The following is a 14,736-nucleotide window of genomic DNA, read 5'->3' as shown; positions in this document are numbered from 1 at the left end:
GAACAACGTATTCACCATTTTGTTCCACTACCTTCTGCCACTTTTCAGGCAAATTCATAATTCCATCTTCCCAAAACTTTTTATTTTTTTGAGCAAAGAACTGTACCAGGTGCCACTTATAGTCTTCCAGAGAATTGAAATTTTTTCCATTAAGAGAATTTTATGAAGACTGAAATAAATGGAAATCTGAAGGTGCAATGTCTGGTGAATACAGCAGATGAATCAGAACTTCCCAGCCAATCTGTAACAGTTTTTGCCTGGTCATCAAAGAAACATGCAGTCTTGTGTTATCCTGATGGAAGATTATGCGTTTTCTCTTGAATAATTCCGGATGCTTTTTATCGAGTGCTGCTTTCAGTTGGTCTAATTGGGAGCAGTACTTGTTGGAATTAATCGTTTGGTTTTCCAGAAGGAGCTCATAACAGAGGACTCCTTTCCAATCCACCACATACACATCACCTTCTTTGGATGAAGACCTGCCTTTGGTGTGATTGGTGGTGGTTAATTTCACTTGCCCCACAATCTCTTCCATTCCACATTATTGTACAGTATCCGCTTTTCATTGCCCGTCACAATTTGTTTTAAAAACAGAACGTTTTTGTTACGTTTCAGTAGAGAATCGTGTGCAGAAATACGGTCAAGAAATTTTTTTCTCTTCATGTATGTGGAACCCAAACATCAAAGTGATGAACATAACCAAGCTGGTGCAAATGATTTTCAGTGATTGATTTGGATATTTTGAGGATGTCGGCTATCTTCCGCGTGGTATAATGTTGATTGTTCTCAATTAATGTCTCTATTTGATCGCTATCAACTTCAACTGGTCTACCCGACTGTGGAGCATCGTCCAGTGAGAAATCTCCAGCACGAAACTTCTCAAGCCACTTTTGACACATTCGATCAGTCACGGCACCTTCTCCATACACAGCACAAATCTTTATTTGCATTTCAGTTGCATTTTTACCTTTCTTGAAATGGTAAAGCGTAATATGCCGAAAATGTTGCTTTTTTTCTTCCATCTTCAATATTAAAATGGCTACACAAAAATTCAATTTTGATAAGTTTTTTCTTAATGCATGCTGATATGACAGCTATCACAATACAATCTAACAAAACTGTTTTGAATGAAGTTAAAGACAACAAGTGCTATCTTATGGGAAAAACTAACGAACTTTTTGCCCAACCCAGTAATTTGCATTTGCCTGGTGGCTAGTAATCTTGAGCATCTTTTCATGTCCCTGTTGGTCTTTCATGTATCTTCGTCGGAAAGATGTTCAGGTCTTTGGTCATTTTTTAAATTGGGGGGTTTTTTTGCTATTGAGTTATATGAGTTCTTTATATATTTTGGATCTTAACTCCTTATCAGAGACATGGTTTGCAAAAATTTTTCCCATTCTGTAGATTGTCTTCACATATTTTTATAGTTGCCGGAAATATACTTCCTGGAATCATTTTCGTATAGCATCAAATACTTTCATTAACAGGTTGCAGCAGGTTAAATCAGACAAGAGATGATTTTTAACATCTCTTTAATATTTGCCCTTGGAGCAACTATAAAATCATAATTGTTTGCAATATATAAAGCATACACTTAGAAACCACAAAAGCATAATAGTTCTTAATGTCAGTTCTTAATGCCTTTCAAAAATAATTGCTCCCATTACACTAGTGTCTCATGATTTTGTACCTTATATCTGTTACATTTTTAGCAGATTTTTTAAAGACTTTACATGTCAATATTTAATATTAAAGGATTTGATTTTTTTGGCAAAGGAGAAACTCTTCTAAGTTATAGTCATTTCAATTTTTTTAATAGATTTATTTATTTTTATTTTATTTTTGGCTGCGTTGGGTCTTCATTGCTGCGCACAGGCTTTTCTCTAGTTGCGGCGAGCGGGGGCTACTCTTCGTTGTGGTATGTGGGCTCCTCATCGCAGTGGCTTCTCTTGCTGCAGAGCACAGGCTCTAGGCGCTTGGGCTTCAGTAGTTGTGGCACATGGGCTCACTAGTTGTAGCGCACGGGCTTAGTTGATCTGCAGCATGTGGGATCTTCCCGCACCAGGGCTCAAACCCGTGTCCCCTGCATTGGCAGGCGGATTCTTAACCACTGCACCACCAGGGAAGCCCTCAGTTTTCTTACATGCTGTTATTTCAGAGTTGAATTTTGTCATATGTCTTTGCAATGTCTAGGAAGATGATCTTACCAGCTTTCTCCATAGCTTTATTATTATTTTCAGGGATCTTATAATATTGAAACACCCATGCATTTTTTGAATAAACTTTATTTGGTCATGATGTTATTTTTAAATTTGCTTTTGAATTCTATTTGTTAATATTTTAGTTAATATTTTTATAACAATATTCATTAGTGAGATTGGGTGGTAGTTTTCTTGTGCAGCCTTTATCAGGTTTGGGAGTCATAAATTTTCCTTCTTTTTCTATGCTCTGGGATAGATTGTAGTGAAATTATCTGACTTTTAAATGTTTGTTAGAGTTAGCCCATGAAAATACTGAGCCTTTAGTTGCTAATGATAATTACACATCTTTTTAGTGACGCTTTATTGTCACTTACTAGTAATATGGTCCTGTGAGTTAAGCTTAATGCATATAATTTAAGCTTCTTTGTGTACTTTTTATGGATTCTCTTTTTAATACAAGAGTAGGCTTTAAAAAGTTATGTAATCTAACTTACTTTGTTAAAGGTTTACTTATCATTATGACTTCCAGAATCTAAAAACCAAATTTGAGGGACTTCCCTGGCAGTCCAGCGGTTAACACTCTTCGCTGCCGGTGCAGGGGACGCAGGTTCAATCCCTGGTCAGGGAACTAGGATCCCACATGCCGCATGGCACAGCCAAAAAAAATTTTTTTAATTTTTTAAAATAAAAACCAAACTTGAAAATACATTTGGATCATTAGGTAGGCTTCTCAAGGTCTTGAGGAAGAGAGGCACACAGAATTACCTTTGATGGTATGGCTTTGTTGGGCAGAAAAATACAGTTGCTCGTTGATATCTTCTCACCAGTTTTGTTCTGTTTCATTTACTAAAACCCCTGTTATTCTGTTAGAACTCTTAGACTCGTCCTTTAACTTTTCTCTATTTTTTTTTTTTGCGGTACGCGGGCCTCTCACTGTTGTGGCCTCTCCCGTTGCGGAGCACAGGCTCCGGACGCGCAGGCTCAGCGGCCATGGCTCACGGGTCCAGCCGCTTCGCGGCATGTGGGATCCTCCCGGACCAGGGCACGAACCCGCGTCCCCTGCATCGGCAGGCGGACTCTCAACCACTGCACCACCAGGGAAGCCCTAACTTTTTTTTTCTCCTATTTTCTATCTTTTTGCCTGTTTGCTGTACTTTCTGGGAGGTTTTTATCAGCTTTATCTCGTAATCCTATTTTTTTCATTCCTCTTCTCACATTTTTAACTTTCAGGAGCTCTTTTTGCCCCTAAAGGTTCCTTTCATACTATCCTTTCTTGTTCCATAGTTGCAACTTCTTATCTCTCTGAGGACATTACAGTATTTTGTGGGGCAGTTTTTCTGGGGGCTATCGAGGGGAGGTTTGTGGGAGGGTTTGGAAATTTCCTTCTTCATAATTTGTGGCCTACAAGCTAGTTTGTTTTTATTTTCTCTCCTCAGTGTGAAAGGCTTTCTTCAGATGCATAGTGATGTGGTATTTACTCATGTCTTCTAAGGGAGACCTCAGAGCTATTGGGAGCCCTGTAGGTTGTGAGCCTCACTGTAGGGTCATCTGGATGAATTGTTTAGTTGGGGAACCTCCAACATTGGAATCTTAGAGTCTTTCTTCCTGAGCTGGTAAAATTCCCAGAAGAGACTCTTCTAAGCTTCATGTTGGATAAAGACCTGGCTGCCAGCTTTACAGGAGCTGAGTGTGGAAAGAAGGCTTGGGGAAATGCATATATTCACACAGTCTTCCTGTTTTCAGGATTATGTCACTACCTCTATCTGTGCCTGTGTTTTACCCTCTTCAAAAATTAAATCTCCCATTTTTTCCCTTAGCGGGGTTGGGGTGCTTGTCAAACTGCTCAAAACGGGAAGAGAATCTAAAGATCTGAATGTTTGTTACATACACGCTCAGCAAATCCTTGTTTGGGCCTCCGCTCCCCACTTCACCCTCTGCTTCTGCTTTCCTGGTGCCCCACGTCCTGAGACTGGAGAATTCTGCAGTGTAAATCTGGTTGGGTCTCAGCTTTCACCACTGCCAGTGTAGACTTCAGTATTTTCATGTCTGATCAGTCACTTCTCACTCATCTGTCTTCTTTCTAGCTTCTAAAATTTTATTGATATGGTCCATTCTCCTCAACCCTGTGGATTTATGCCATTTTTCAAATATCCCTTTATGGTAATTTTATTGATGTTTTAGGAGGAAACAAAAGATGCAGGTGTTCAATCCAGTCTTTAACCAGAAACACACTTTCAATTCCTAAATAGTAAATCCAAACATGCAATTATATTTGCCCTGTCTTCCCCCCAAAAAACCCATCATTGAGAAAATTTATTTAAAGTATTCCAAGCACATAAAAATCCAATACTATTTAGAATAGGCAAAGAGAAGGATAATTAACCTCTCAAGCTAAATAAAACATAATTTAAACCTTATTCCATCAGACATTTATTGCTATCTCCTGTGATTCGATTATCTAGAATGTAAAAAGAATGTGAAATGGAAAGATTAATGCTACCCACCCCATACTAGGAGAAGGATTAAGTGTGTAATGCCTGTAAATCCCTGAAGTCAATGCCTGGCACGTGGAAAGCAATATATTAATATTAGCTACCACTAAGTACTAAGCACGGGAATATAAAGATGAGAATACGACAGGAGTCCTGCCTTTTAGGAGTTCATAGCCTTATGAGGTAGAATGGTAAACAAACAAGAAAACAATGTGAAAACTGCCATAATAGAAGTAAAATTCAAAGTATAGGAGTAATAACAGAAAAAAATGACCAGTACAGAGGGTTGTCTGTATGTGGCTGAGAAATCAAGAGCTCTGCAGAACAAATTACTTAGACTTAGTTTTGTTTTGTTTTGTTTGTTTGTTTTTTGGCTGTGTTGGGTCCTCGTTGCTGCGCGCTGGCTTTCTCTAGTTGCGGAGAGCAGGGGCTACTCTTCGTTGCGGTGCGTCGACTTGTCATTGCGGTGGCTTCTCTTGTTTCAGAGTACGGCCTCTAGGCACGAGGGCTTCAGTAGTTGTGGCACGTGGGCTCAGTAGTTGTGGCACATGGGCTTAGTTGCTCCGTGGCATGTGGGATCTTCCCGGACCATGGCTTGAACCCGTGTCCCCTGCATTGGCAGGCGGATTCTTAACCACTGCGCCACCAGGGAAGCCCCCTAGACTTAGTTCTTTATCTGGCTTATTATTGGTATAGTCATAAACCTTCATGTAGGAAATTCCCTGGCGGTCCAGTAGTTAAGACTCTGGGCTTCCACTGCAGCGGCACAGGTTCGATCCCTGCTTGGGGGACTAAGATCCCACATGCTGCACAGCGTGGGCGAAGGAAAAAAAAACAAAAAAAAAAACTTCATGTAAATATAAATAGGAATTATTGAAATAAAAATATTTGTCATGCTTTAAAAGTATTATCATAGTTTTATTTACCAACAGAAACAAAGTTGGAGAAGAGGACAGGAAATAAAAGTATGTTAATTTTTTTATCTTATATAGGGTGAAATCAATGAAAACTGCTTTGTTCTTTTTTTATATATAAATTTATTTCATTTATTTATTTTTGGCTGCATTGGGTCTTCATTGCTGTGCGCAGGCTTTCTCTAGTTGTGGCGTGCCGTGGCTACTCTTCGTTGCGGTGCGCGGGCTTCTCATTGCGGTGGCTTCTCTTGTTGCGGAGCACGGGCTCTAGGCGCACAGGCTTCAGTAGTTGTGGCTCGCGGGCTCTAGAGTACAGGCTCAGTAGTTGTGGTGCACGGGCTTAGTTGCTCCGCGGCATGTGGGATCTTCCCGCACCAGGGCTCAAACCCATGTCCCGTGCATTGGCAGGCAGATTCTTAACCACTGTGCCCCCAGGGAAGCCCCTGCTTTGTTCTTAAAATTTTTAACAAGAAAGAAAAAATAATGTTTCTTTTAAACTTTTAGATTACCACTACTAAAATAAAATATTTACCATTTATTAAGCATGTAACTTTGTGCCAGATACTATGCTAAGCACTTAAATGCTCATCTTGAATCTCCCAGCAGTCCTTTAAGACACATGCTATTCACATTTCAATGAAAAACTGACATTAAGAGAAGTTAATTTGCCCAGTTTTCTTACATCTACTTAAGTGTATGTAGCTTACAAATCACTAGGAAAAAAAAAAAGACGAAAGAAAATGCAGTCCATATAACCTAAAGTGACAGCAAGGAAGTCGAAAAACCAGAAATCTTGAAAGTTAATGACTGAAGTGAGTAAAACATATTCATTATGGGGGAAGGAGGAGAGAAGGGCAATGTAAATAGGAAAACTATTCTGTTAAAAAAAAAACTCTGAGACCAAATCAAAAAATAACAAAAGCACCATTTTTAAGGATGCTCATTCAGTGTTACTGTTGGAGGAAAACTGCCCACAATAGGAAACTAAATGAATTGTGATTCACGCATATAGTGAAATACCATGTAAGCATTAAAAATCATGTTTTAGAAAAATATTTAATGATGTAGGAAAATACAGTATAGTAAGCAAAAAATTCAAAAATCAGGTATTAAAGCAACGTGACAGTTTTGTTTTTAAGATACAAATATGCAAAGAATCCAAAAATATATATCCTTAAAAACATATGATCCAGCAACTCCACTTCAGGGTACATATCCAAAGGAAACGAAATCATTATGTTGAAGGGATATCTGTACCCCGTGTTCATCACAGTACTGTTTATAATAACCAAAACATGGAAACAACCTCAGTGTCTATTGACAGATGAATGGTGGTCCGGTGGGTAAGACTGTGTGCTCCCAGTGTAGGGGGCCCAGGTTTGATCCCTGGGCAAAAGTATTAACTTTGCACTTCAGAGTGAGAAATTTGATTTAGCTAAAGGAGAGAATTTTCTGATGATAATTTGCAGTGGGCCACAAGAGAAAAAGGAGCTATTTAAAAAACTTACTGACATCATTTATTCGTGTCTTGTCCAGAGATAAAGACAGAAAATAATTTACTTCTCAAAATTTCTTCTAAGCCGAAGAGTTCATAACTGTTACTATTTCCTCTTTCTCTTTCAACCAGAGTTATATACACACCTGGCCACACTGATGATCATATGACCCTACTTTTAGAAGAGGAAAATGCTCTCTTTTCTGGAGATTGCATCCTAGGGGAAGGAACAACCGTATTTGAAGACCTCTATGATTATATGCGCTCCCTAAAAGAGTTATTAAAAATCAAAGCTAAAGTTATATATCCAGGTGGGTAATATTATTAATCTAGCAAACCATTTGTGTCAAATGATGAGGAAGATTCATTTTGGTTTGTCTGTGCGTGTTCTTTGTGGTTTCAGCCTTGAAGAGATACATATAAATTGCTTCTTTCTAAATTACACCCCTAAGTCTTGTCTAGCAATACAATTTAAAAGACCGAGAGTTGTATTAATAACTTTTTTAAAAGATATGAGGGTTATTTTTTAACATCTGCACAGCTATTAATAGAACTGTTAAACAAATGAAATAAACTTACTGGAACAAGAAAATTTTTTTCATTCCGTAAGCTATCTTCAGTTTTGTTAACTTGATTTCTGTTGTGGACTACATTTTAGCCATGTAACCAACCTTGGGTAACATTTGATGTCTGAGCTTTAGTTTTTTAACTCACTATATGGAAATATCAGTAGCTTCTATATCAACTGTAAAATTGTGTATTTATTTCCTTTCTCCAGAAAAAGAAACCTGTTGTTAGTATATTAGCTATCACTGCCCTGCTTTACAATACGAATCTCTCCTCCATCCTGAAAGCTAAGAAAGATACAGTACCCAACAAAGGCCCCCAGAAGGAAAAAGAGACTCGATTACTTAATTTTTTAAGTCCTTCCAACTTGTTCCTAACCAAAGGGCCATGGAAAGATCTGTAAATATAGTGTCTTCAGTACCTTCATATTCTCTCATGAGTTCCCACTGCTGAGGGGATAGGAAACATACAGTGAGGCTGGGCATTTGGATTAAGACTGTGACATAAAAGGAGTGGAGGATGACAGCTATTTTGAAAGAGAAGACAGTAGACATTTGATGCATCCACATTGGAGCAAAGCTAATGAGAGCCTGCCCGGTGCAGGTTCTTGGAGTGTTGGCTTTAGTAAATCCAGTGAACTGGCTTATTGGCACAGCCGGACCTCATATGTCAATGACGGTCTATAGCCATAGCTACCATATATTAAAGCCTGCTACCCTACCCGCCAGGTACTGTGCAGGGACCTTCACAGAGCGGTCCTCACAAAAACCCAGAGAAGCAGGTAGCTGAAGAAATAAACTTGGAGATTCATAGACTATCCCAGCCACACAGCTAGTAAATGATAGTCGGTATCCTAAAGCCCATGCTCTTTACCTAACAGGTTTGTCTGCTTCTGGTATTTTGCTCTCAGCCCTCTTGCAGATTTGTGTAATATATTCATTTTCACTGTCTTAAAGAGTGAGTAAATTCCAATATAATTTTATCCGGGTTATCAAGATTTCTGAATTGCTAGCCTATACATAAGATTCTTACGGTTCTCCTGTGGTTCTTGTGAATTTTTAATAGCTCTTGGTCACTTACATGAAGCTACCTTTTACATTCCCCTTTTCAATCTTTGATAAGCATAATGGTTAAGAGCACAGAGTGGTTAAAAGCTCCTGAATCAGAATCCCAGCTCCACCCCTTCTTAGCTGTGTAACTGTAGGCAGATTATTCACCCTCCCTATGCCTCAGTTTCTGCTGTACAAAGAGGATAATTAAAGTATCAGTACCTACTTCATGGGATTCTTGTAAGGATAATGTATATTAAGCATTTAGAGTAATGTCTGGCAAATAATGAACACTCTGTAAATATTACCTATTGATACTGTTGTGGTTACTGTTTTTATTGTTAAATTTTTATTTTCTAACTTTTAATGAACACAATAATATGTAGATTTTCATATAATTCTCTAATGTTTTTTGGCATTATATGTAATTTTTAAATCTCTTATTACCTGTATAGTTATCCAGATAATTCTTATTTGTCGTGTATTTACTATGCCTTTTCAATATACTATATGAAATATTTTTAAATAGAGTAAATTAACTTCAGTTGTACTTAAAATTTTTTATCTGGTTGAAATCATTTTTGTAATTACTCTGATGCAGGACATGGCCCAGTAATCCATAATGCTGAAGCTAAAATTCTACAATACATTTCTCACAGAAATATCCGAGAGCAGCAAATTCTTACATTATTTCATGAGAACTTTGAAAAGTCCTTCACAGCAATGGATCTTGTAAAAGTTATTTACAAGGTAATTTTCATTTATCTTATTTGTTCAAAGCCACAATTTTAATAGAATAATCTATTCAGCAGACTATAGATGTGGTAAACTCATCACATCCCAGAGCAGAATGAGTCTTAATTTTTTAAGTAATGTCACTCGTATGGATTTGAGACCATCAATCTCAACTTTCTAGAACACAGAAGTTAGACAAACACTGGCCCGCAGAACAAAAATAACCATCCTGAGCCATTATTAAGCCTTTTATACTCCACTCTGTAGGGGAGACCATTGCCAACAGCCTGGCGGTTAATCTTTGTTATGATTTGTGTATTATTCTAGCCATCTTGATGATCTGGTGTCCTGACCGGCAGCAAGTAAGGGGCGATCTGCTAGAGACAGCTACTGGGATAATAGCAGTGAGAAGTAGTAGCAATGCTAACAATAGATTAAAAGGAGGAAGGCCATGAGGAAGAGCATGAGTAGAGTCACTTAGTGTAGAGAGAAAGGGCCCCTCGCTCAGTGGCCTCTGAGCACATCACTGCGTGACAGCACTGTGTGGCAATCCATCAGTATAATTCAGGTTTTCAGCAAATGTTTATTAGATACCTGCTTCGGGGTTCAGAATGGAATAAGATTATCTGGGTTTTAAAACTCCCACTACCATAACCTGTATGGGCATAAGATACCTGAGAGTATAACTAAAGATGAGCTTGAAAAGGAACCTGGGCCAGTTTCAATTAGTAAAGGACCATAATGTCCCATGGGCCTAATTTATCAAAAACCAGGTATCTCAATGTGCTTTGTTTTAAAAGGGAGGAATGAATGATTAAAAGGGCTGACAATAATAAGTGCCAGGAGCAAAAGGGCAATGTAAATGTTTAACTTCTGCAAAAGAGTTCATTTCCTCATAATACTAAAGTTTAGCCACTCTAGACTATACATTGAAACATGGGTAGTTTTTTCTAACCCAAGTACAGACAGCAGAACTCTCTGATAACCCTCACAGATGGGTCATCCAGTGGCTATGCAGGCCTCAGAAATGCTTGTTCTGCATTCAGAGATGTGTTCACTGCACACATGTGTGAAGCACCTGTCACATATAGAACAGCATTAGGTATTGCAGAGACATTTATTCATTCCACAGATGTTTACTGAATGCCTTCATGTGCCACACACTGGACTAGGTGCAGAGGCACAAAGATGACTACAGATCCCTGCCCTCAAAGGACTCATGGATTAGCAAAGACAGACATGTTAAACAGATTCTTGTAATTCCGGCCGTATCATAATAGCTCCCAGTTTTGAGCACATTACTACATGTTAGACACTGTACTAAGTGCTTCACATTTACAATTGCAATTTGAAGTACTTAATTTCAAGTACCTTGAATTTTCACTGCATAAAGATACAGTTATTCCAACTTAACAGATTAAAAACAGACTCAAAAAGTGTGAGTTAAGTAACTTTTCCAAGGGCACAAAACTAGCAGATGTCACACACTCAAATGTCAGAAGTCAGATACTCAAATCTTTTGTTTTTCTATCACACCAAGCTTCCTGCAAGGCCCATACACAGTACGTCAGGGCATAAAGGAAAGAGGAGTCATTTCTGCCTGGTGAAGATGCAGGGTGATGAGGCTTGTCCAGAAAAGCTTCAGAAACTTAATTATTGAATTGGATCTTGAAGAAGGAGTGAGGCCAGAGTACAGGAGAAGAGAAGTCATTCTAGGCAGAAGGAAAGATGTGTTCAAACACTGGAAGTCACAAAAGCATCGTGTGTGTTTGAAAACCCACAAAGAAAACGCATCTGACTGGAGCCCAGAATGTATATTGTAGATGGGCAGGGAGGGGGTCCCAGGAAACGAGGCAAGAAAGGCAGGCATGGCAGGTCAGGGGAAGCCCTTGGTTGCCATGCTAAAAAAAATTTGGGCTTCAGCCAATAAGCTGGGAATGACCACCCAAGGATCTTAGGCAGGGAGTCACATAATTAGACCTAGGAAATCACACTGGTGGATATAATATATGGTACTGGAGCTTCAGGGAGTTTGGGGTTGGAGGTTTCTGCTTGGGAATCATTAACACATGATGTTGCGGTGACAAGTTGATCAAGTAAAAAGAGAAGAGAGTCAATGATACAATTCATCATGAACATCAGTATTGAAGAGAAATCGGGAAAGAATATCCAGGATGAAGATGAAATCATAAGAGGTAGAATAACCAAGGGAAAAGAGATGAGTTCTTCCAAACGGACAGACTAGCCAGTTGATTTCAGGTAAAATGAGGACTGAAAAGAATTCTTTGAATTTTGATTAAAATATAATTCAATGATCTTTGCAAAACATTTTCAGGGAGCTGAGAAATGGAGATAGTAAATTTAGTCAAGAAGCTTGACTTCAGGAAAATTCTTACTTAAAGAATATAAGGGGGCTTCCCTGGTGGCACAGTGGTTGAGAGTCCGCCTGCCGATGCAGGGGACACGGGTTCGTGCCCCGGTCCGGGAAGATCCCACATGCCGCGGAGCGGCTGGGCCCGTGAGCCATGGCCGCTGAGCCTGCACGTCCGGAGGCTGTGCTCCACAACGGGAGAGGCCACAACAGTGAGAGGCCCGCGTATCGCAAAAAAAAAAAAAAAAAAAAGAATATAAGGACACAGATACTGTATGTTACCACTTGTAATGTGGAACCTAAAAAATACAACAAACTAGTGAATATAACAAAAAAAGAAACAGACTCACAGCTATAGAGAACAAATTAGTGGTTACTGGTGGGGAGAGGGAAGGGGAAGGGGCAATAAAAGGGTAGGGGAGTGTAAACTGTTATGTATAAAATAAGCTACGAAGATAAATATATTGTACAGCACAGGGAATAAAGCCAATATTTTATAATAACTAAATGGAATATAACCTTTAAGAATTGTGAAGCACCATATTGTACTTAACATTAATATTGTATATCAGGTATACTCCAATAAAATTAAAAATATATATTTAGAAAAAAGAATAAAAGGAATATTTATTTTGTTTACCATTCAGATAATAGTTGTCAGTATTACATTACTAGCTTGGCAGAAATAAAGGAAAAATTGTAAGTTTTAAGGTGGAAACATACATACTTTTAATAAAAATGTGCAAAGACATTATCATGTAACCTAATAAATAGATCATAGGGCCAACTGTCTGTAGAATCATCAAAACTACCTAGAATAATTTTTATGTTTATTTATTCATTCATTTATAAAATATTGAGTTCCCACTATGTGCCATTTTGCTAAGCACTGGGTATTCAGTAGTGAACAGATGCTGCTACTGTACTGTCTTTATGGCACTTACAGTCTGTTTGCCTATAAGTATATTTCTAACAATAAAGTGACTCAAAGCAAGACATATATAAGGTGAAACAGTGTTGATTATTACTCTATAAAACTGTATTTGAATTAAGACTGTATTATTTTGCCTTTTTTCTTTAAAAGTTTCAAAAAGATTAACTCTGTTCTTTTTTAAAAAAGAAATGCTTTACTTTCACTCTCATTTTTCTTTTAGGATACTCCTGAGCATTTACATAAAATGGCCGAACATAACCTCTTACTTCATTTGAAAAAATTAGAAAAGGAAGGAAAGATAGGTAAGTATTCTTCCAAATTTTAGTTCTTTTATTACCAGCACTTAAAATATTTGTTAACAAATGAACTAGTTTCCTTTGAGGAAAAACACCACCCACCAGAGTTCTCCCTTGAATGTCACTGTAAGTTGGAGAGACAGTCACTAGGAAGGGTCAGTAGCAAAAGGCCAGGGGATCACAAGTTAGAACAAAAGCTTCCACAGGAATGAGAATCTCTCATGGGGGTTTCAGTCCTCACCCACCAGAATGACAGTCACGGGCATGTAGCAGGAAGAGAGCTTCTCGTCTCCCAGACCACACGACCACGAAGGATTTTACATGTATCGATTAGAAGATTTGGGAACATCCAAAGGTCTAGCAGCAGTAAAGGTAGCAAACTCAAAGATATTAAAGCAGTAATTCTATAATTGTTCCCTAGTGTTAAGTTAATTTGTCAAGTTAATAATCTTAGAAGTTTGATCCTTAAAAAGCAAGAGGTGGGCTTCCCTGGCGGCGCAGTGGTTGAGAGTCCGCCTGCCGATGCAGGGGACACGGGTTCGTGCCCCAGTCTGTGCTCCGCAACGGGAGAGGCCACAACAGTGAGAGGCCCGTGTACCGCAAAAAAAAAAAAAACCAAGAGGTGCAAAGTTGGACTTTGTGTAGAAGCTTCAGCAACATCTTTATATGTACCCCCCAAAGAAAAACCCCAGCTTTATATTGAGCAAGAAAATTATTTTAGGAATTAATGGTTTTTCTAATTACAAGCTGACTTAAAATCTAGTGATTTGCTCATCTTTTGTTAAATGTTTACTCTGTAATTTTCTTTCCACAGTTAGCAATATGGATCCTGAGGAGAGATGGAAAGCTCATCTTTAGTTTCAGCTTAAAGAAAGATTTTGTTGTTTTGTTTTTAGAGAATGGTATGTTTTGTTAACTATTAATTATTTACAGAGAATATAGCATGTGGAACATTGAAAATAATCCTAAATATACTTTAACATCATACTTATTCTAAAGTATGTAACTTACATTTTACACCTATAATATTAGCTATTTGTCTCGCCTAGGTCTTATAACATTTTACCAAAAATTCAAAATCCAACAGTTTATCCATTTTCAATACATAAAATAAATTTCTTTCAAAATAATTTATGTCATTTAAACTGGATATTATTCTTAGAGGTTACTTATCTATTACCAGTGGTCAGTAATACTGTTTTTTCTAGCTGCTTCAATTAACAGCACAGATTTCAGTGTAATCCTTCCTTTTCTGCAACCTTTGTCTATATCTGTAGATTACAGCCTTGTTTTCATGTTTCTGTCAATTATATCATGTTTATATATCAGTTCTATACCTCTGTAGCATGTATACTTTCTCATAGTGGCATCCTACAAGTGATTCATGTAAATCAACTTCTGGTAATAGAAAAATATTAAATTCCCAATTAAAGTCATTGTATATTAATAATTATTTCTGTAATCCATTAGTACAACCAACTTACTTTCCAAATTTAGGTTTTCATATATAGTCATCAACATATATATGAATTATATACCAAAGTTTTTAAAATTAGAATATTATAAGACAGAATTTTTTATAAGAAGTGTTTATAAATAGTGGTTAGGGGACTTCCCTGGTGGCGCAGTGGTTGAATCCACCTGCCAGTGCAGGAGACATGAGTTCGAGCTCTGGTCCAGGAAGA

General features: G+C 37.9%; 1 protein-coding gene across 1 annotated transcript in view; it reads left to right on the top strand.

The window, feature by feature from the left end:
• The window catches only part of LACTB2 (lactamase beta 2), a 29,550-nt gene extending 15,063 nt beyond the window's left edge, over positions 1–14,487 (top strand). The window contains exons 4-7 of the mRNA XM_032610611.1: positions 7,232–7,410; positions 9,317–9,465; positions 12,976–13,057; positions 13,866–14,487. Of these exons, the coding sequence (XP_032466502.1) occupies positions 7,232–7,410; positions 9,317–9,465; positions 12,976–13,057; positions 13,866–13,909 (454 nt within the window). The 3' untranslated portion in view covers positions 13,910–14,487. The remainder of the gene's footprint in view (positions 1–7,231; positions 7,411–9,316; positions 9,466–12,975; positions 13,058–13,865) is intronic.
• The last annotated feature ends 249 nt before the right edge of the window (positions 14,488–14,736 follow it).

Source organism: Phocoena sinus, chromosome 17 (genome assembly GCF_008692025.1).
Source record: "Phocoena sinus isolate mPhoSin1 chromosome 17, mPhoSin1.pri, whole genome shotgun sequence".
Taxonomy (NCBI): domain Eukaryota; kingdom Metazoa; phylum Chordata; class Mammalia; order Artiodactyla; family Phocoenidae; genus Phocoena; species Phocoena sinus.
This window is presented reverse-complemented; position numbering and strand designations above follow the sequence as displayed.